Source organism: Bison bison, unplaced genomic scaffold (assembly GCF_000754665.1).
Source record: "Bison bison bison isolate TAMUID 2011002044 unplaced genomic scaffold, Bison_UMD1.0 scf7180017864066, whole genome shotgun sequence".
NCBI classification, from domain to species: domain Eukaryota; kingdom Metazoa; phylum Chordata; class Mammalia; order Artiodactyla; family Bovidae; genus Bison; species Bison bison.
This window is the reverse complement of record NW_011494638.1, coordinates 1,725,855-1,748,682: the sequence shown is the minus strand read 5'-3', so window position 1 is coordinate 1,748,682 and position 22,828 is coordinate 1,725,855. Positions and strand designations below refer to the sequence as shown.

Below are 22,828 nucleotides of genomic sequence, written 5' to 3'. Positions count from 1 at the left end.
CCATTTTACTTTTTTGCATTTTTTTTCCATGGGGATGGTCTTGATCCCTGTCTCTTGTACAATGTCATGAACCTCCATCCATAGTTCATCAGGCACTCTATCTATCAGATCTAGGCCCTTAAATTTATTTCTCACTTCCACTGTATAATCATAAGGGATTTGATTTAGGTCATAGCTGAATGGTCTAGTGACTTTCCCTACTTTCTTCAATTTAATTCTGAGTTTGGTAATAAGGAGTTCATGATCTGAGCCACAGTCAGCTCCTGGTCTTGTTTTTGTTGACTGTATAGAGCTTCTCCATCTTCAGCTGCAAAGAATATAATCAATCTGATTTTGGTGTTGACCATCTGGTGATGTCCATGTATAGAGTCTTCTCTTGTGTTGTTGGAAGAGGGTGTTTGTTATGACTAGTGCATTTTCTTGGCAAAACTCTATTAGTCTTTGCCCTGCTTCATTCTGTATTCCAAGGCCAAATTTGCCTGTTACTCCAGGTGTTTCTTGACTTCCTACTTTTGCATTTCAGTCCCCTATAATGAAAAGGACATCTTTTTTGGGTGTTAGTTCTAAAAGGTCTTGTAGGTCTTCATAGGACTGTTCAACCTCAGCTTCTTCAGCGTTAGTGGTTGGGGCATAGACTTGGATTACTGTGATATTGAATGGTTTGCCTTGGAAACGAACAGAGATCATTCTGACATTTTTGAGATTGCACCCAATTACTGCATTTCGGACACTTTTATTGACCATGATGGCTACTCCATTTCTTCTGAGGGATTCCTACCCACAGTAATAGATATAATGGTCATCTGAGTTAAATTCACCCATTCCAGTCCATTTTAGTTTGCTGATTCCTAGAATGTCAACATTCACTCTTGCCATCTCTTGTTAGGAAGAAGTATAAAATCCTTGGGTTTCCCTGGTGGCTCAGCAGTAGAGAATCTGCCTGCCAATGTAGGAGACCTGGGTTTGATCCATGAGTCAGGAACATCTCCTGGAGAGGGGAATGGCAACCCACTCCAGTATTCTTGCCTGAGAATTCCATGGACAGAGGAGCCTGGCAGGCTACAGTCCATGGGGTCATAAAATAATTGGACAAGACTTAGCAACAACATAAAATCCTTGTTACAAACCTAGACGGATATTTTATCTATTTAAGTTGTTGTTCAGTTGCTAAGTTGTGTCCGACTCTTTGTGACCTTATGGACTGCAGGCTCCCCTGTCCTTCTCTATCTCCCAGAGTTTGCTCAGATTTATATCCATTGAGTCAGTGATGCTATCTAATCATCACATCCTCTGCCATCCACTCCTCCTATTGCCTTCACTCTTTCCCTAGCATCAAGGTCTTTTCCAATGAGCTGGTCTTCAGATCAGGTGGCCAAAGTATTGAAACTTCAGTTTCACCATCAGTACTTCCAGTAAATATTCAGGGTTGATTTCCTTTAGGATTAACTGATCTGGTCTTATTGCAGTCCAAGGGACTCGCAAGAGTCTTCTCCAGCACCGCAGTTCGAAAGCATCTTCGGTGCTTAACTTTCTTTACGATCCTACTCTCACATCCAAGAGGTTGGGGCTTCCCTGATAGCTCAGTTGGTAAAGAATCCACCTGCAATGCAGGAGATCCCGGTTTGATTCCTGGGTTAGGAAGATCCACTGGAGAAGAGTTAGGCTACCCACTCCAGTGTTCTTGGGCTTTCCTTGTGGCTCAGCTGGTAAAGAATCTGCCTGCAATGCAGAAGACCTGGATTTGATCCCTGGAATGGGATGATCCCTCAGAGAAGGGAAAGGCTACCCACTCCAGTATTCTGGCCTGGAGAATTCCATGGACTGTGTAGTCCATGGGGTCACAGAGTCAGGCACCACAGAGTGAGTTTCATTTTCACTCACATCTGAACATGACTACCATTGCTTTGACTATATGGACTTTTGTCGGCAAAGCGATGTCTCTGCTTTTAATATGCTGTCTAGCTTTGCCGTAGCTTTCCTTTCAAGGGGCAAGCGTTTTTTAATTTCATGGCTGCAGTCACCATCTGCAGTGATTTTTGGAGCCCAAGGAAGTAAAATCTGTCACTGCTTCCACTTTTCCCCCTTCTATTTGCCTTAAAGTGATGAGACCAGATGCCGTAATCTTAGTTCTTTGAATGTGGAGTTTTAAACTAGCATTTTCACCCTGGTCAAGAGGCTCTTTAGTTCCTCTTCACTTTCTGCTATTATGTAGAAGAATCGCAGAAAGCAGAACAAAAGAGGAGGATTAGTCAAGTTACAAAAGAAAGGGAGAAAAAGGCTTGACTGGGAGTCTCTGCATGCCAACCTAGTGGAGTTGGACTTAATTGTACCAGCGTATTGGAACTTGTGAGAATTACTTTTTTTATAGTAATATGTTCAAAGCACAATTTTTGTAAACCTAGATTATTCTGATAGTGCTGTGCAGGGTGAGTTTGAGTTAGGCAACTAGTAAAGATGTTCTATGAAAGGCAATATGAAAATAAAGGTCCCTAGACTCAAATGGTGAATAGGTGGAAGGAAAGAAATGTTATGTAGATCCATCTCAGATGTACATGTTACATCTGAGATTTTAATTTCTCTTCAACTACAAGATCATTTATCCCATATAAAGCCAATATGGATGCAGCAAAATAAAAGAATGTAATATTGATACATACTACAACATGAGTGAATCTCAAGAGCATCAAGCTCAAGTGAAAGAAGCCAGATGCAAAAGTCCCCATACTGAATGATTTCATTTCTATAAAATATCCAGAAAAGGAAACTGTTGTTGACAGAAAGTGTATTAATGGTCGCCTGGGAGAGTGGATAGGAATGGGAGTGGCAGCAAATGGTCACAAAGGAGGTGATGAAAATGATTTAAAACTGAGTTGTATTGATGACTGCACAACTCTAAATTTACTAAAACCTCTGAATTGAACACTTATGGCAGATGAATTTTATGGTATTGCATACAAATGGCACTTCAATAAAGGTATTAAGAAAAAAAATCAAAAGTGATTGTTAAAGCATGAGCTTGAAGTTAAAATCATTTGGGTCTGAGTCTTGGCTCTACCAGTTGTTACCTGTATTCATTTTGGACGAAAACACAAATCCACTTCTCAATAGCTTCATCTGTCAGAGGTTACAAAAACCTGTGCCATTACTGTCTTTTAAGGGTTTATGACTAAGTTTATCTTAAATTTAGTCCTGGGCATAATAAGCTCACATGGTAGACTCTAAATTTATAATTATCAAATGAAGAATATTATACTGTTCACTTAAAATTATTTGATCTCAAAGATGCATTTTTTATAAAATGTATAATCTTATTGATAATGTTTGTGATTTGTAAGTTATAGAAAATGTGGTAACAGATCCAATTATGAGAATCTATTCCTTCAGTTTTAATTTTATGTTTTAAAGTTTCAGTGTAGTTAGTTTGGACATTCAGTTTAAATGTATATCTTTTTAATTTAAAAGATGATCTTGCATTTGCTATTATAATCACTTATATTGTAACTAATTGTGTTTTAGTATGGTAGATCAGGTTATGATTGAATTTTACAAACATTTTCAACTTAATTTCTATAACTCCATGTGGATGGTGAAATGATTTAACTGAGATGTTGACATAGAAAATTTTCACCTTTATTGACAAAAAGTGTGATTAGAAGTTGAATGATATACCACTTTGCTCCAGGCTTTAATAAGTTTTATACAGACTAAGTAATAATAGAGTATAACTTAAAGCCAGGCCACATCAGTGGATGCATTGAAGCACTACAAGAAAAACAAGCAAGCAGCCCAAATATAAGGATGAATTGCATTCCCAAAGTTTATAAATTGGTTTGCTCAAAGATTTGATTGCATTTTCCTGGAGAAACATTGAAAACAAGGACTTTAAAGCTACTTGGTTCCCAGGCCAGCTCTCTAAAGCTCCTTTAGCTCATGGTGTTAAAGATGTATATTATTAATAGTAGCATTTCAAGTTCTACCAAGTTGAGCTTTTTAGTGATTTTGTAAGACAATGTATTTCAAATTCTTACCCAAAGAAAACTGGAATTCCAATGCTTTCCTATATGCATGAATGTAGGGTTATAGACGGTTAGGTAAAATGGTTCCTCAGTTCAATTCAGTCCCCAGTCGTGTCCAACTCTTTGCGACCCCATGAGTCGCAGCACGCCAGGCCTCCCTGTCCATCACCAACTCCTGGAGGTCACTGAGTCTCACGTCCATCGAGTCAGTGATGCCATCCAACCATCTCATCCTCTGTCGTCCCCTTCTCCTCCTGCCCGCAATCCCTCCAAGCATCAGCGTCTTTTCCAATGAGTCAACTCTTTGCATGAGGTGGCCAAAGTACTGGAGTTTCAGCTTTAGCATCATTCCTTCCAAAGAAATCCCAGGGCTGATCTCCTTCAGAATGGACTGGTTGGATCTCCTTGCAGTCCAAGGGACTCTCAGGAGTCTTCTCCAACACCACAGTTCAAAACCATCAATTCTTCGATGCTCAGCTTTCTGGGCACTATTAAATTATCGTTTTCATAAATGAGGGGTCTACCTAGGTTTGCTGTGTAAGGTGAATTTCTCTGAGTTGAAATACACTCTTATGATATATTTCACAGGCTGTTCCCATACTTATTCATGATAGTTTTCTAATATGTCTCTCCTGTATTTTAAATACAATTATTGCATTTTCTTAATATTTCTAACAAATTCTTTCTCATTTATTCATTTTATTTTACTTCCTTCCTTTCATATTTCTTTGTTCATTTTTGTGAATACTATTCTCTGATTTTTTTTTCAGTCCATTCTAAAGTATTGATTTCATCTGGAGTAAATATATGCATTGGTGCTTATTCTTTCTATTTGATTTCCAGTGTTTTAGAATTTTGGTTTATAGCCTCATTTCTAGAGGACTTTTATTCTCTTGTTTGTTGTTTTTTTTTTTTTTAGTGTATTTTATTTTCCTCTCTCTCTCTCTCTGTATATATATGGAGCTAATATTCCCTATTAGTTTTACTGTTGTCTCTGTCTACCTTTTGCAAGGTTCTCAGTCCAGAATGAAGTCTGAACTATACTGATCAGATCAGATCAGATCAGTCGCTCAGTCGTGTCTGACTCTTTGCGACCCCATAGAAAGCAAGCTTGTGCCTTGATTTATTTACAAGTTAAAATTGTTCTAGGCTAGGTATCTTCCATTGATGTTAAACTCAGGGGCTGAACTCTGAAGCCCTGCAGTCTGCTTAAAGATCTGTTGCTTAAAAGGCCTGTAACTTTACCTCCACTGAGCACTTTGTCTTTCTGTCCCATTTTGATCCTCAAAGATGTTTATTTTGATTTTGAGCTTGTCTAAACCTTTTAGAATTTCTTTTATAAAAATATGTCATTATTGGTATCTATTTGGAAGAAATAACTCTGTCCAAAGTCTAAACTTTGCCATCTTGACTAGGTGTCAACTTATCCAAAACCTCTAGGATTTGTTAGTTTGTCACAAAATGAAAGTAGCTATCTGAAATTTTTAGTAGCAAAGAGGTAGGCAACTAGTAGCTTCTTTTGTATCCATTCATCATATTCTCTGCTTTTGTGGCATGAGTTTTAGGTCATAAATTCATCTACATTTTAGATTTATTTCTCAGAAAATTTGCTATTTCAAGAAATTATGTTACCTTTTCTGTAAAATTTATCACATTGGTTAATCATGTAATTTCTCAGTGATAGTGTTCAATGCACAGATACCACATTTTCCCCCATCATCTGTACCATCCTTATTTGAAAAAACTTCCACTATCACAAATCTTTTGATGTGGACATTTTCCCTTGAGTATAGATACATTTTCTAGAATTCTTAATATATTTCATCCCAGAATTAACTAGAAATGCATCAACTGGGATTTCTCTCTTTTGTTTATTTAAATAGGAAAAATTCAGAAACTTACAGAGTAACCAGAGTGTAGAATCCTTGTATATTTTTATGAGTTTTTTTTTTTTCCCTGATCTGCTACATGCCTTCATCCATACCTAGTTATCCAGGAGTTGTTAGAGTGACTCATCATTATAGGGTCATTCAGATGTCATGGAGGAAGAAAACTTTCCCTTACCCTTCTAGATTCTTCTGGCTGGCCTATGAATTAAATTGACATGAGCCAGATTAATGGGAGAAAGTAAAAATTAATTTTGTAATTACAGGAATCCCAGACATGAGAGGGTCAGAGACAGGAAAGGAAAATGAGGTACATATGCCATCCTGAGTTAAGGAGGAGGATAGGAGTCTGGAGCTTTCAAGGACAAGAAGGTCATTCACAGGATGATAAGAAGAGCACATGAGTGGTAATTAGATGTTTGCCCTGCCATAGAGATGGGGCCCACTTAGATAAAATCTATCTCTGGTAATAACTTTTTTTCTGGGAAAATCCCCAATTTAAATTCTTCTAGTTAAGAGAGAGAAAAAGGTTTCTCTTGAACCCTCAGGGTCTGGATAACCTTTACCTCAAAATAATCCTCCCACAAAAGTGATACATTTTGCAGATGCTCATTCTGAACCCTTATGCTGTGCTGTGTTTAGTCGCTCGTCATGTCCCACTCTTTGGGACCCCATGGACCATAGCCAGCCAGGCTCCTCTGTCCATGGGATTCTCCAGGCAAGAATATTGTAGTGAGTTGCCATACCCTCCTCCAGGGGATCTCCCTGACTCAGGGATCAAACCCAGGTTTCATGCATTGTTGCTGCTGCTGCTGCTGAGTCACTTCATTCGTGTCCGACTCTGTGTGACCCCATAGACGGCAGCCCACCAGGCACCCCCGTCTTTGGGATTCTCCAGGCAAGAACACTGGAGTAGGTTGCCATTTACTTCTCCAATGCATGAAAGTGAAAAATGAAAGTGAAGTTGCTTAATCGTGTCCGACTCAGAGACCCCATGGACTGCAGCCTACCAGGCTCCTCCATCCATGGGATTTTCCAGGCAAGAGGCGGATTCTTTATTTCTGAGCCACCAGGGAAGCCCAACAATACAAATTACTAAAGTTTCTTTTCTTATGGAATCTATTTTACATGCACAGTTCCTCATTTTTTACAAAACTTATAAAATTGTGAAATGAAAATGATAAGCCTAGGAAAGAATTGAAGAAAAAAAAAGGATAAGCAAATACCATAGTTCCTGTGATTGGAATGCATAAAGTAGAATGTAGCTTACCAGTGATCAGGCAGACTGTAGAGCATGGGTTGATCTGCTGAGTTAGCTGTTAACAGGAGTAAAAACAGAGTTTTAACTAAAAAGTAAAATTATTAAAATGTGATTTATATTATATTTAATATGTTTAGATTATAATTGTATTCTATACCAATTCTTTAAATTTATGTTATGATTACAATTATATACTAATTATTTAACTAATTATATAACTAATTATTTAAAATTTGTTTTGTGTATTTTTAAATAAATTGCATGTTAAATAATATGTTACCTTTTACTTCATGTTTGAATTTCACATTGAATAATAGTTATTTTAAAAAGTGCTTAAAAGATAATCAGGTGTTTGACAGGCCTATCTTAGTTACAAGATTTGTCATTTGAAGCATCTAAATTAGTTTTGTCTTCTTCAGTTCTTAACTGGTCTTTGCTAGATTTTTATTAGTTAATGACACTGGGTCTGACTCAGATAGTTCTGATATCCCTGTCTGGATTTAGTATAATACTCCATTTTAAATAATATTTGCTATTTACTTTACAATCGGATTGTATTATTTGATAATCAGTCAGAGCCTGACTAAAGGATATTAGAAATGGAGAAGTGTTTGGGTTCTAATTTTCTAAGTGATCAGCTCATTGGTAAATATTTTCATATAATGATGATTTCCTTATACATTTCAATGAATATGGTGTTTCATAAAAGGAATGTTTAGCTAATCTGGACCCTTTGTATATCTTAGAAATAATAAATAAGACTTTCATTTTTTAAAAAATTAAGTTGATAATATCATCTGAAGAATAAAACAGAAAAAAAAGACAAGAATCCTGACTTGGCTATTTACCAAACAGGTAACTTTGAACAAGTCACTTTACTTCTCTGTCCCTCATTTTCCTTTGTTTAAGGAGAAGGGGTCAGATTAGATCATTTCTCAATTCTTCTTGCTCTAATGAAACTAAGTGTTTAAAATATGTTTTCTCACTTAGTATTTAAATATTTGTATTCAGTATTATTGTGCAAAAGCATAAGAGTGAGCATTTGAGCATGATTTTAAGCATCAGTTTTACCAGATATATTTCTAGTTGTTATAGGTTGGGCAGGTCAGATTCTTTTATAACAAACTCAGTGGGGGATCCAATATGTTTTCAGGAAAAAGTTTTATCAGAACATGTTAGACAGTGCGTTTCTACCTTCAAAGACAGGGTGTAAAAACAACCTTCTTTAACAGTTTTGTCTTTCTGACTCAGATAGAAAAGGAAAAGGCACAAGCTGAACACAGTAGGATGAAGAAAAAAATAAATGGACTTTTATTAATAAAGATGTTAGATTTATACCTTCACAACTATTACATTTCTTTTCCTTCCAAACTTTTGGGTTTCTTCTTTTTCTTTCTTTTTATTTTTGTTTTCTTTTTTCTATGTACACTAGGTTGTTAAGGGTTTGAATTTTGTGCTGTTGACTTCAGTTTTACTTGTCATTTATTCTGAGTTCTTACTGCTTGTAGAAGAATAATTTTTGCCCGCTGGCCATCTGGGATTCTACTTGCAGACTTTCTGACTCAGTAGCTTTTCCCCAAATCTGTGTACTTCAGACAAAGAGCTCAGCTCTCTGTGCCTCTTTCTTCTCCCCACCTGCTGTTCAGAGCATTCACATGTAGATGTACCACCACCATTTCACTCCCCTGCTTCACAAAGTTCAGAGGTTGGAATGGACCATTGTCCTCGAGTGCCACCCTCTTGCTGTCCTGATTGTAAACCACACCTCCTGTCTTGACTCAACCTGAACTTCAGAGAGTAAGACTAAATATGGTGTGATCTTGGGGAAAATACCAGCACCTTCTTATGCTTGCAAAGCCTGGACAGCACAGTTTGAGAAATTACTGCCAAGCAATCAGAGAGCATTCTATAAATAACATGTGAACTAATAACTTAAAATTTGTATTTAGCCCTCACCTTGCAGTGACTTAGACTGAATGAAATACTTCTGTTATTTGATTACTTGTTCTAGACTTTTTATTATAACAAGATGGGTAAATGTTTCTAAACACTCCTGTTGTAATGATGTTTACATATGCTTTATCATTCTAAATATTTATATTTTTATACAACATCATTCAGTCATGATTTACTGTTACTGTAGGTTACTGTTAATAGAATTCTTGTCTGAGGAATATATTTTATATAGGTAACATATAAATATAAAGAAGTTTAAGAAATACCGTTACCTTTACTACACATTACTAAATATTGTATATGCCCAATTTATGATATATTAAAGCTCAGGAATTACTGTTATAGGTATTCATTGTCATTCTATGTTACTTATGCCCCCCAAATTGGTAAATATTATTTTTTAAGTCCTTTGGTGACATGACTTTAAAAATACACTCACTATTTCTTTGAAGATTTTAAAATGTTCAAACAATGATGACAAGCTAGAATTATAATACTTAATCATTTTAGTACATTCAGATATAGCAGTGGTTTATATATCATCCAATGGACTTATTTTCAAATGGAAATCAACTTTTTTGTATGCTAAATAAATTTGGAACATTTATGATTTAAAAATACTATAAAGTATCCAGTTGCTCTTGAGACTTAAGGTGATCATATTTAGGGACAGACATTTAGGATTTTTGTTTACAGCAGTGTAATGGGACTGGTGTGGCAGCATGGATCACAAAATATTGCCAGAAACATTTGACTGTCGCAGTAACTGAGGAAGTCTAGATGTTGTGATCAGAGAAGATTATAGCTTTGGGGAAGTAGAAGTGTACACAAGGACAGAACCCTGTCTTCAACCTACTTCATTACCCCTAATTCAAAAGAAACCATGGCTATAGTTTGTGAATAGGTGACTTCCTTGCTTTATAGCCATTCAGGGGTCATAAGTGTTCTTTGAATAAATTTGAAACTCAACAGAGCTTGCAGGGCTTCAGTGTAATCTGGCTCCTGTCCTGTTGGGCTCATTCTACATTCCCATATTCTACTCTGGAGCCAAACTAAAACCTTCACAGGGCATACTCCCTGCACACCTCATTCCTCTTTCAGCCATCGCTCTAGGGAGTTTCTCATTCTCTTCCTTTGGCCTGAAATACCTGGCCTCCCACTTTCCTTCAGATCATTTCTCCTTAACCTTTCATGTCTCAGTTTGGTGTCACTTCTGCTGAGACTCCTACTGGTATTCTTCAGGCTGAGGTGTCTTTTTCAGCCCTTTATAGTTTCCTATATTTTTTCCTTATTCTTCCCTTATCCAAGCCACGTGGTTATTGCTTGGCACGTGTCTCTCTTCCCTCTGCGGGTAAAGAATGTGAGCTGCATCCATGGAGATGCTGGGTCTCGCTCTGTATGCGGTAGATAATGCCTCACACCAAGTTCTATAGAGTAGGCATTCAACAAGGATCTCTTGAGTTACTGCTGAATGAAAGAAAACCAGGGATAAGCCCAAAAGATGGAATCTGGAGTGGTACCCTTCAGGAACATGAAGTAGCATCTCAATTAGGGGAGATGATACTGAATAGTTTTAAGATTCTTGATACATATTACCACAATGTTTTTGAAAAAGGTTAAAGACATCTAGATCTTATCAAAGTTCAGCTTGAAATGAGCACTCAACAGTTTGGGGTACTCTACTTTCTGTTTGTTACAAATTTGTGAAAACTTTAATTGAAGGGATTGAAACCAGTATAGTGTATGAAATTTGACACTTATTTGCTTTTTATTGAGACAAGTTGTTTAAAAAGTATTTCCCTCTGTGATATTTTTATCTTCTTTTATCACTTTTTCTCCTGAGATGAATATTTTATTAATTAATTTTTGTGAGTTCTGTATATATCTATAATATTAACCTTAACTGTTTATGTTGAGTTGGTTTTCTTAGCTTTAAACTTTAATTCGATTAATGCACTTTTCGGGGGGAAGCATATATTAAAAACCTTTAGAATGCCATATTTATTATTAACATTTTCTTTGGCAATCTATATTGGTTTTTTAAAAGAGCTCTTGTTTACTATAGTAAAATATACATTTTTGTAGGAGTTTTTAAAACAGGAGACATAAGAAATCTCTGCAATTTTGTAAATCAAATTGTACTTTTCAAATATAGATATTTTCTGTCAACAATATATGTGAATTTTTTGCTGTGACATTTTACATTTTACAACAAACTCTTTTTAATATCTATGTAATGTTTTAATGTGTGCATATGCCATCGTGTTTTAGCCAAATCTCTATTATGGGATAAGTTATTTTCAGCTTATTGATATAGAAAATTCTACAATGAACTTTTTTTTATATAATTTTGTACGTCTTTGTGCTTTTCCCATTAGGATAAATTATTTGTAAAAGAAATTCTGTGTATAATAATTTAAGGTTGTTGATAGATTTTGCTCACTGTCTTCCATGAAAGAGATACCAGCTTACATACATCATATAGTGTGTCAGAGTCCCCTTTTTTTGTTCCATTTTTGAAGCTGAATATTTTAACTTTTAGTACTCTTTACAAACCCCTTTTCTATTTGTGGGCAAATAGCCTGCATATCAGTACTGATTAATTCTCTAAAAATAGTGGATAAAATATTTTACAATTAATCCTTAAAAATACTACATAGCTCAGTTAAAATGAAACTTAAGGAAACTCTTCAAGGTAAAAAAACAAGGTGAAATCACAAATCTAGACAGACAGAGGGAAAGCTGAAAGACATCTGCTAATTTCTGGGGTCTCTCAGCTTGGATTTTAACCACTCTATAGGTAATTAAGAGCTTCTCTGGTGGCTCAGACAGTAAAGCATCTGCCTACAATGCGGGAGACCCGGGTTCAATCCCTGGGTTGGGAAGATCTCCTGGAGAAGGAAATGGCAACCCACTCCAGTATTCTTGCCTGGAAAATCCCATCGATGGAGGAACCTGGTAGGCTACAGTCCATGGGGTCGCAAAGAGTCGGACACGACTGAGTGACCTGACACTCACACATAGGTAATTAAAGGGAGTGTCCAGGTCCAGTATATTGATAGGAATTTGGGTTGGAGACCTTTGCACAAGTTCATTTTTCTCTTAGAGCTGTATGTGCAATAAAAAAAAAAAAAGTATATTCCACAAAAGAAGACAATATATTTCTTTGTTGGGTTTAGCCAAGATGGATGGGGGAAAGCAGTTTTGCCTGAGAATTGCTAACCATAACCTGAACTTCACACAGGTTCAGGGTTAGGATTCACATTGCAAGGAGTGAAAAAAGTCTTAAGCTGACATTTTTATTTAAATAGGGGCCTGCTGGTGGTACCTCTGAGTATCTGGCAGTCAAAAACACAACTCCTCTCTAGAAGAATGCATCTTTTACCCATGTCTCAAAGGATTATCACTGATAATGTTTCAAACATACACATACTTAAAAAACACATAAGGAAATAGGAAAGCATGAACAAAATAAGAGTCATATTCAACAAAGATCTTAAAAATTGTAATTATAGATACAGCATGCAAAGAAAATAAGTATGTTTTAAAAAATAAAGAGTTTAGAAACATAAGGAAGAACTAACAAACTATAAAATGATGAATTTGTCAAATAGAACTTGTAGAAATGAAAAAGGTAAAAATCAAAATTAGAAACTCAATGGGTAAATTAAATGACACAGTAGAGACAGGTGAGAAGAAAACTAGCTTATCAGAAGGGAAGTTCTTAAGTCACTGCCAGCATGTGGCAGAGAGACAAAGAGACAAAAAACATGAAAGGGGATTGAGTGACAAATATTAATAACTAATCAGAGTTTCATAAGGGACAGAGAGAGAAAATATTCAAAAAGACAAATCTGAGAACTTCACAAGATTAACGAAAGATAGGAATATTCAGATACAATGTAAGACTGGGGCAAAATATCCACACCAAAAGAATCTCAGTGATTCTGTGTTTCCACACAGAATATTAAAGACAATAAGATCTGAAAAGCAGAGAGAGAAAGGCCAGATGGAGTGACAGATTATATCAATTGCCTATGTGACATCTCAACAGCATCAAAGCAAGCCAGAAGACTGCGGAATAATGCCTTAAAATGCTATGAGAAAATAAGTTTAAATAGTATACTCCGTGAAACTATCTCCTGAGAAAAACATTATTTCACCGAGAGGATCAACAAATTCAAAGTTGATTCCCTGAAAAGAAAAATTAAAATGGACAAACTTTTAGCAAGAAAGAAACAAAAGCAAAAAAAATAATATCAGAAATTAAAAGGCACCCATAGTTATGGGTGTTTTGGAACGTTTAAAAATTGTAAGTGAAAAATATAAACATCATTTTGAACAGTTATAAAACTATCAAAGGAAATTAAGCACTGTCTGAATAAGTGGGAGATATAATTTGGAGTTTGAAAGAATAGAAGACCATAGGAAGAACAGGATAGAAGAAACTACCCAATCAGCTCTTAAAGTCTTTTTGTAAAGCTATTATACAGTGGAGTATTGTGCAGTCATCGATAAATTGCTTAATGTCCCAGGAAATAGAGATCAGTGGGAAAAAGACACATTCATAAATAATATTGAAATAATTGGATGTCAAAATTTTAAAAAACATGAAAATCATTTCCAATTGCAAATCAAACACAAATATGAAAGAAGAAAGTATTAAAGAATTTAAAAGTTCTGTGCAACTTTAAATTTGGGGAAAAAATAGGTAAATAATTTTATATTCTCTGGATAGGGAAAGTTTTCATTTTTCTTTTTAAAGAATACCCCCAAAATATAATTTTTAAATAAATATTTCACAAATTTGATAGTATTAAAATAAGAATTCAATATTCATCTGAAAACATTATTAAAAGTAATGAAATGATAAGCCACAAATAGAGAAAAGGGGCTATGGTTTTTCCAGTGGTCATGTATGGATGTGAGAGTTGGACTATGAAGAAAGCTGAGCACCAAAGAATTGATGCTTTTGAACTATGGTGTTGGAGAAGACTCTTGAGAGTCCCTTGGACTGCAAGGAGATCCAACCAGTCCATCCTAAAGGAGATCAGTCCCGGATATTCATTGGAAGGATAGATGTTGAAGCTGAAGCTCCAATACTTTGGCCACCTGATGCAAAGAGCTGACTCATTTGAAAAGACCTTGATGCTGGGAAACATTGAGGGCAAGAGGAAAAGGGGACGACAGAGGATGAGATGGTTGGATTGCATCACCGACTCAATGGACATGGGTTTGGGTGGACTCCAGGAGTTGGTGATGGACAGGGAGGCTTGGTGTGCTGCGGTTCATGGGATCACAAAGGGTGGGACACGACTGAACAGACTGACTGACTGATTTGGACCAAATAACCAACAGATTACTACCAGAATGAATATATAAACCTGAAAGTCAATAAAAGACAAAAGAAAGTTTATAGAAGCCATAGGTAGACACTTTGTAGAACAAATGTGAAAGGCCAATGAAATATTGCAATGATAGTTAATGGTAATAATTAAAAAATAAAAATTAAAACTAGAAGAAATAACAACTTATATCCCCATATTGACAAAAATGAGATCCTGTGTTAGTAAGGATGTAGAACATGGAAGAACAACCCACTCCAGTACTCTTGCCTGGAAAATCCCATGGACGGAGGAGCCTGGTGGGCTACAGTCCATGGGGTCGTTGAGGGTCGGACACGACTGAGCGACTTCACTTTCACTTTCCATTTTCATGCATTGGAGAAGGAAATGGCAACCCACTCCAGTGTTCTTGATTGGAGAATCCCAGGGACGGCGGAGCCTGGTGGGCTACTGTCTACGGGGTCGCACAGAGTCGGACACGACTGTAGCAACTTAGCAGCAGCAGAACATGGAAACTCTTTACACAGTGCTGCTGCTGCTGCTGCTAAGTCGCTTCAGTCGTGTCCAACTCTGTGTGACCCCGTAGACGGCAGCCCACCAGGCTCCCCTGTCCCTGGGATTCTCCAGGCAAGAACACTGGAGTGGGTTGCCATTGCCTTCTCCAATGTATGAAAGTGAAAGTGAAGTTACTCAGTCGTGTCTGACTCCTAGCGACCCCATGGACTGCAGCCTACCAGGCTCCTCTGTCCACGGGATTTTCCAGGCAAGAATACTGGAGTGGGTTGCCATTGCCTTCTCCTTACACAGTGCTACTGAGACTTATAAATTGATACAATTATTTGGGAGAAGAATTTGGAAAAATCTAATAGAACTGAAGATATGCATATACTATAAATGATTAACATCACTCTAGAAACTGTTACAAATATCCACCAGAAGAAAGTCTTTACCAGAAGAATATTTACTGTGCCTGTTTTCTTTTTGTAATAGTAAATTGTGAAGATAATTTAAATATCCATTTAAATGAATAAACTGCAGTTATCATGTAGTATAATACTTTATAGCAGTAAAAATGAAAACTACAACTGTAATTATAAAATATGAATCTCACAATTATAAAATTCAGCCTAAATAAAGCAAATAGTGGTAAATTCTAAATAGCAGAATCATATTTTTATGAAAATTAAGAACGTGCAAAATCGAATAGGTCAATTAGGAATAGATATGTAAGGTTAGGACTTAAAGCAAATCATAAATATGAAATTGAAGATACTGTTTACCTCTGACAGTAGGCAGGGGTATAGAATCAGAGGAAGTTCTAGTTTTTTAACCAAAATAGGGACATATTGTTGGAATTATTCTAACATTTAAGTTACATTATTTGCTTAAAATTAAAGGTATAATGGGCTTCCCAGGTGGCTCAGATGGTAAAGAATCTACCTACAATGCAGGTGACCTGGGTTTGATCCCTGGGTCAGGAAGATCTGGAGATGGGAATGGCTACCCACTCCAATATTCCTGCTTGGAGAATTCCATGGACAGAGGAGCTTGGTGGGCTACAGTCCATGAGGTGTCAAAGAGTCAGACCAGACATGACTGAGCAATTAAAAAAGAAAAAGAAAAGAAATGTATAATGCATATAGAAAAAATAAAGAGAACACGGGACAAAAGTATACAACTCAATAGTCACAAAGTACATACCTGCATGATCACTACATCAAGTAATAAAATACTTAGCACCCCAGAAATTATGGCATCCCTACTCTCCAAATATAACCACTATCCTTATAGATTTATTATCTATGAATGCTTCCTTAAACCCCATTGCTTTGTTTTTATTTTATTTTTTTAATTTAGCAGTTAAATATTTTGTGTCTGGCATCTTTGGTCAACATTATGTAGGTGGATTCATACATTTTATACATGTTATTGAATGTCTATAGTTCTTTCATTTTTCAGTGTATATGTTCCCATTGCATGGATATATCACAGTGTCTGTATTCCACCGTTGATAGACCTGTAGTTTGTTGCTTGCTTGCTTGCTTAGTCTCTTTCAATCATGCCTGACTCTGTATGACCCCATATACTGTATCCCACCAGGCTCCTCTGTCCATGGGATTCTCCAGGCAAGAATACTGGAGTGGGTTGCCATTTCCTTCTCCAGGGGATCCTGCTGACCCAGGATCAAATCCAAGCCTCCTGTCTTCTGCATTGCAGACAGATTCTTTACCCACTGAGCCATCAGGGAAGGTTGCTTCTAGTTTGGGGCAATTATGAATAATGATGCTGATTAGGTTTGTCCATGTTTGCTGGTATAAGACATTAATAATCTTAAAAAACTAAATGCATGGTTTATATATTTGTATGTATTAAACATTACAAAATAAAATAATGTAAGACAGACTTTGTGCTAAATTAATAGGTAGTGAATGATATTTTTATTCTAATTTTACTTTTTGATTACCATTGGTGGTAAGCATTTTTATATTTTAATTTGAATGTTATTATTTGTCAATTGATATTGATGTTATGTGCCCATTTTTCAATCTGTATACTATTCTTTTGCATTTGCAAAGAAAAAAAGTGCTATTTAAGTTTGTCCCCATTTTGGTTTTTTAAAAAATTTTAATGGTTTTTAAAATATCATTTTTTTATATTTTTAAATTAAATATATAGTCACAAAAAAATTTCAAAAAACTAAACCAGAAAAATAAACAAAACCCTTAAAGTATAAATAAACATCATTTTAACCCCCTTTTTCCAATTAACTGTTGTCAACATTTTGGTAACTATCCCTGTTCCTTGTGACTGTATACACATATATGTTTATATTAATATATACATATATTTATATATTTATGTATTATAGCAATCTTTAAAACTATCTATATAGCTGTACACACATGGTTTAACAAAAAGGATTTTTTTCTGCCTAACAGAATACATTTTCCCCAATAAATTTATTTGTACACCATCATTTAAAAATATTTGATTTCTTTGTTCATGGTTTATTCAACAAACATTTATCAAGCCCTTAATAATTATGTATAGTGGCATTATTTTATTGGCATTGAGAATAAAGGGATGCACAAAGCTCCTGCAGGGGTGGAAACTGAATGATATTTGGGAAAATATACAGTAAACAAGTATTTCATATAAGGCAATAATTGGTACTATGAAGGAAAAAATGCAAGGAAGAGGATAGAGACACGGGGTACTCAAGGAAGACCTCTTAAATAAGCTGGAACAAAACTGAATTGTGGGAGCCCACTGTGCTAGTATTTAGGGCAAAATCATCTCAGAGAAAGTACAAGTGCAAGTCCACAAAGCAAATCTTTAAAATTAAAAAAAAAAATTGATACTAGTTAACATTTTAGATTACTTATAATTATTAAATATTATAAACAAATTTGGAGAAACCATTTTTCTTAAAAGACTTCCTCAGTTCTTGCAAGTGTTCTAACTTTTCTGCTCCTTAATTTCCTACCCACTTTTCCCCTCTTGTATGTTTTCATGGTTATAGTCATAAGAAGATACATAAGGGTATCTGAAAGGAAGTTAATCTGATGCCATCTAACTCTTTAGGCTTAATTCATATTTCTTCAGGGGAAAAAATAAGTTTCAGAGAAACAAAAGTTTGCAAAATAATTAGAATATAGAATGTTAATTTGGAGAGGAATATTTATAGCTAAGACAAAAACTGTAATGACTTGCCTTTAATTGTACTGCTACTTAATAATTTCTTTTTATGCCATTTTAATATCATGGAAACTTTAATAAAATCACTTAAAAAATAAGAACTTTGACATACATTTTAAAAATCTCCCTCAGGTTGCTGATGCCAAGTCTTTCTCGGGACCTTTTAATGTCTTGCTTGTGAAGACAAAATGGAGTAACATTGGCTTTCATATACTTCTTTTTGATCTGGAAAGCCTTCTTGAACTTTTGCTGCCGACTCCAATCCATGATGTTGACCCTTCCAATTCATTCTACTGCAGTGAGATTCTGAGAAGAGCCAAAAGTACAGTAGAGAAGACAACACTGACACTGAAAAGAAATAAAACTGTCTGTGGTCCTCTCTCTACGGAGGTACATGCCAAGCCTGTTGGTGAAAGCCCAGCCCAAGGAGATAACACCATCAAATTATCAGAAGAAAATGATGGCGTTAAAAAGCAGAAGAAAATAAAGAGCTTCAAAAAGATGCACCCTAAGCAATCAAGAAAAGTCGATGCCAACCTCACAATAGACACAGCTAAATTGCTCCTATCTTGCCTTCTGCCATGGGGAGTGGATAAAGAATTAGATAATCTCTGCATTAAGCATCTCAATATTTTAAAGCTTCAGGGTCCTGTTTCTTTAGGACTTGCTGCAAATGAAGATCACTTTTCATTGATGCTGCCAGGTTGGGATTTATATAATACTGAAATGAAAAAAGACTATTCAAAAGTGAATTTATTTTCTAGAAAAGTTTTGGACTTGTCAGATAAATACACTTCCACTTTTCCAAATCACTCTGGGATGCCAAAAGGACTGGAAAATAATTCTGATTCTTTGCAAGAGTCAAACACTATAGTTTATTTATTGAGCAAACTATTTTTAGTTAACAAGTTAGTTAACATGCCCTTAGAACTGGCATATGGAATGGACAGGTAAGACATACCTAGAGATTTTGACTTTTCTTATTTAGGATATTAAAAAATTATTATTATTGTTAAATTTAGCTCTCTAGCCTCCCTTGTTTCTCCTTTTCTTTCTTCCTTCTTTCCTATAAGGAAGGAAGGAAAGAAGGAAAGAAAGGGTAAATAAGCAACATCTTCTTTAGCTCAAAACACATTTAAGAAAATCTTCCATTTAATTCTTTGAGATTGGAAAAATATTTGGACAATAAATCTGTATATTTTAAAGTTGATTCATCCAGCAAATATCCACTGGTCTCATAATATGTTCCAGAAAATTCACAGTACTGGATGCTGAATGGTTCAACAGATAGGTAGATAGATAAACAGATTCACACACATTTGAAATCCATTATACTTGCTGTGAATTAACTATGAACAAAAAGCATTAAAGTAAATGCCTCTGATGATATATTTTATATATCATTAGGAAAGGAAAAATTTGAAAAATTCACACCTCAAATCCCACCATTTAATTTGTACTCTGGCATATTAATATAGAAGGGGTTACCATCAATTCATTTATAGAAAGTATGGTTTAGTAACAATAGCTATTATTTTGGGGGTGTTTAATATCTACTAGTCACCATGTAAGCCACATGATTTCATTCCATGTGCACAGCAAAGCTAGGGTGTAGGTGCAAGTACTTTGCTTAATGTATAGATCGGATATTGAGACTTATGAAGAGAAAGTACCAACCCCAAGATTAATTCAGAGCCTTGCAAGCTGATTTGAGGCCGGGTGTCAGTCTAATTCCAGAGCCTGATTGCTAACCTTGACCCTGTATTTACCTTCTCCCATGCTAAAATTCAATATAGTTTTTCATAGTCTGATGTTAGAAGATTTTATTTGATTCACCAAGTGCTTAATGAATATGTCCTTAGCACTAGCTTACAGAGGAAACATAAATAAATTTTTTATTTGGGTAGGAACTCTTTCAAATGATGAAATAATGCATATGAAGTAAGTAGAAAACACTTAAAAGAACAAGGAGAAACATTTGTAGTATAGGTAAGTATTGTAGATGATCAGAGGAAAGAGAATAATTAGTGTGAGATGAAACCATCTGAAAGCCTTTGGAGAAGATGTACTGTTTGAACTGCTCATTACATGGTAGTAAACGGTCCTTGACATTTCTCTTCTTTGGTGAGAGCTCAGTTCAACAAATCTGTGCCAGGTACTATATAATAGACTTCCTACCTTCAGTGAACCTACAGTCTGGTAGCAAGTCCATACGGATTACATAGATTCAGTGTTAAGCTTCCTTCCATTTCAATGCTTCTATGCTATAGGGTTTTTCCATTTTCTGTTTGGTGGCCATAATAATGAGAAAGCAGAGACTGGTAAATTTCCATGATTCCTATACTTAAATTTCCTCTATTTTTTTCTTTCTTTTGTTCATTATAATATATTTATACATAATATATAACTTCATGTTTATAACATATATATATATATAATATGTGTATTTTAATTTCAGTTAGGCTTCTTTCACTTTTCTTTCTATTAATAAGAAAATTAAATAACACCTAATGTATGATAAAAAAATTATAGTCAGCCGATTCTAAAGACCTGAGAACAAATCCCAGTTTTGTGGTTAAAGTAGTGTGGCTTTGGACTGGTCACTTAGCCCCTTTGGGCTTTGCTTTCCTCATTTACAAAATGAAGTGAATAGAATAGGTGATGGTTAAGATTTCTTCCAGAGAAGGCAATGGCACCCCACTCCAGTACTCTTGCCTGGAAAATCCCATGGACGGAGGAGCCTGGTAGGCTGCAGTCCATGGGGTCGCTAGGAGTCGGACACGACTGAGCGACTTCACTTTCACTTTCACGCATTGGAGAAGGAAATGGCAACCCACTCTGGTGTTCTTACCTGGAGAATCCCAGGGACCAGGGAGCCTGGTGGGCTGCCGTCTCTGGGGTCACACAGAGTTGGACACGACTGAAGCGACTTAGCAGCAGCAACAGCAAGATTTCTTCAATTCTAAAAACAAATTCTATTTGTTAGCCTAATCGTGACCAGACAGAGCAGATGAGGGACTTAGTTACTATCACCAGAGGTTTTCATTCCGAGCTTGTTCCTGATGCTGAATACAGGATGTGGAGGATGTGTCTGGAGCCCTTCAGGGGAGATTAAGGGCTTTCAGCATGCTCTCCATTAAAAGGCCTTAAAATCATTGCCACATGTTAGTTAATTCTTTACAAAATTCTTCATTAAAATAAATTATTGAATGAAGGTGTCAGGATTAGAGACTGCTTCCCTAAATAAGCCACATCAGATTTGATCTGCTTTTGGGAACTATGTGTCATATTTAAGGAAATCAAAATACTGTGTATTGAATTTTTCACAGTAAATCTTTCCAATAAATGTGGCCATTTTGCTCACATTTCACTGTGGTCAGGAAGGTGAAGAAATCTTTGCATGCTTAACAACTGAGTGCATGATTTAACTAAATTTTAAGCAAAGAGCTATTTGCCTTTAAGAATATCCATGGATAGTATCTGAAATTTTCCCCCATTGAATCACTGGACTAGGATAAAGACTGCCTTCATCAAGTCCTGATGGTATCTGGGGATAATTCTTTGGCAGATATGAACATATTAGGATTCAAAAATTTATTGCATTAGCCAAAATCACATGACTTAAAGTAGCAATGGCCTTCCAGTAAAAGTGGATCACAAAATAATTCTGAATAAACCAAGATTCACAATTCAATTGAGATTAGGCTTTTAGGTAAGTCAAAGCGGGGAAATAAGATTCACCAAAGAGAATAATGTCAAATACATTGCTAAAAATAATGTGTTCAATTCCCAAATTTGTTAAAGTGGTCATGCAGTCAGTCATATCTTCAATTTGTTTCTCAAAATATGTTTATACATATTTAACAATATCTTTAAAATTTTTCCTCAACAGTGCTTTCAAAATCGAGTCTGTGCATAATAAGATGAAAAGTCCTGGAAATGATATTCTGAATATTTCAAGCTTCTACAGTTACTTACGAAATGGTAAAGTAGTTACAGATATAGTTGAATTTTTTTTCTATGAAATAAAAGTGCCATAACTGGATAGTATCCTACAGTTTAGAATGAGAAGGGTGCATGTTTACTACTTGGTTTAGTCTATGTTTCACATGGTTATAGTTTTATATTCTGTCTATATATATGAAATTTCATTATTAGAACAAGTATCTTATAAGATGTAATGTAATGGATTTTTCAAATGATCTGTGAAATGCCTAAAATTCTGAAGCTTTTCAGCAAGAAAACACTTAATATTAAATAAAGGTCCCATATGATTTATAAGAAAGCTTCCTATATCAATATCTTTATTACCATATAAGTATTATATTAAGTAGTTTTACAGCTTTACAGTTTTACAGCTATTTCAGAAGTTTGTCTTTGAATTTTCCTGGGTAACAATCTTGGTGTTAAGATTTTATTTTGATGCCAAATGGCTAATTTATCTCCCAAACCTCCTCATCCAATTTTTTGACATCTCAAGTGAAGTGGCTCAGTTGTGTCCGACTCTTTGCGACCCCATGGACTGTAGCCTGCCAGGCTCCTCTGTCCATGGAATTTACCAACTCCCGGAGTTCACCCAGACTCACGTCCATCGAGTCAGTGATGCCATCCAGTCATCTCATCCTCTGTCGTCCCCTTCTCCTCTTGCCCCCAATCCCTCCCAGC

General features: G+C 35.7%; 1 protein-coding gene across 1 annotated transcript in view; it reads left to right on the top strand.

The window, feature by feature from the left end:
- Positions 1-22,828, top strand: part of WDR72 (WD repeat domain 72) — a 227,036-nt gene that overhangs the window by 116,352 nt on the left and 87,856 nt on the right. The window contains exons 15-16 of the mRNA XM_010836763.1: positions 18,296-19,113; positions 22,056-22,147. Coding sequence (XP_010835065.1) covers positions 18,296-19,113; positions 22,056-22,147 — 910 coding nt within the window. The remainder of the gene's footprint in view (positions 1-18,295; positions 19,114-22,055; positions 22,148-22,828) is intronic.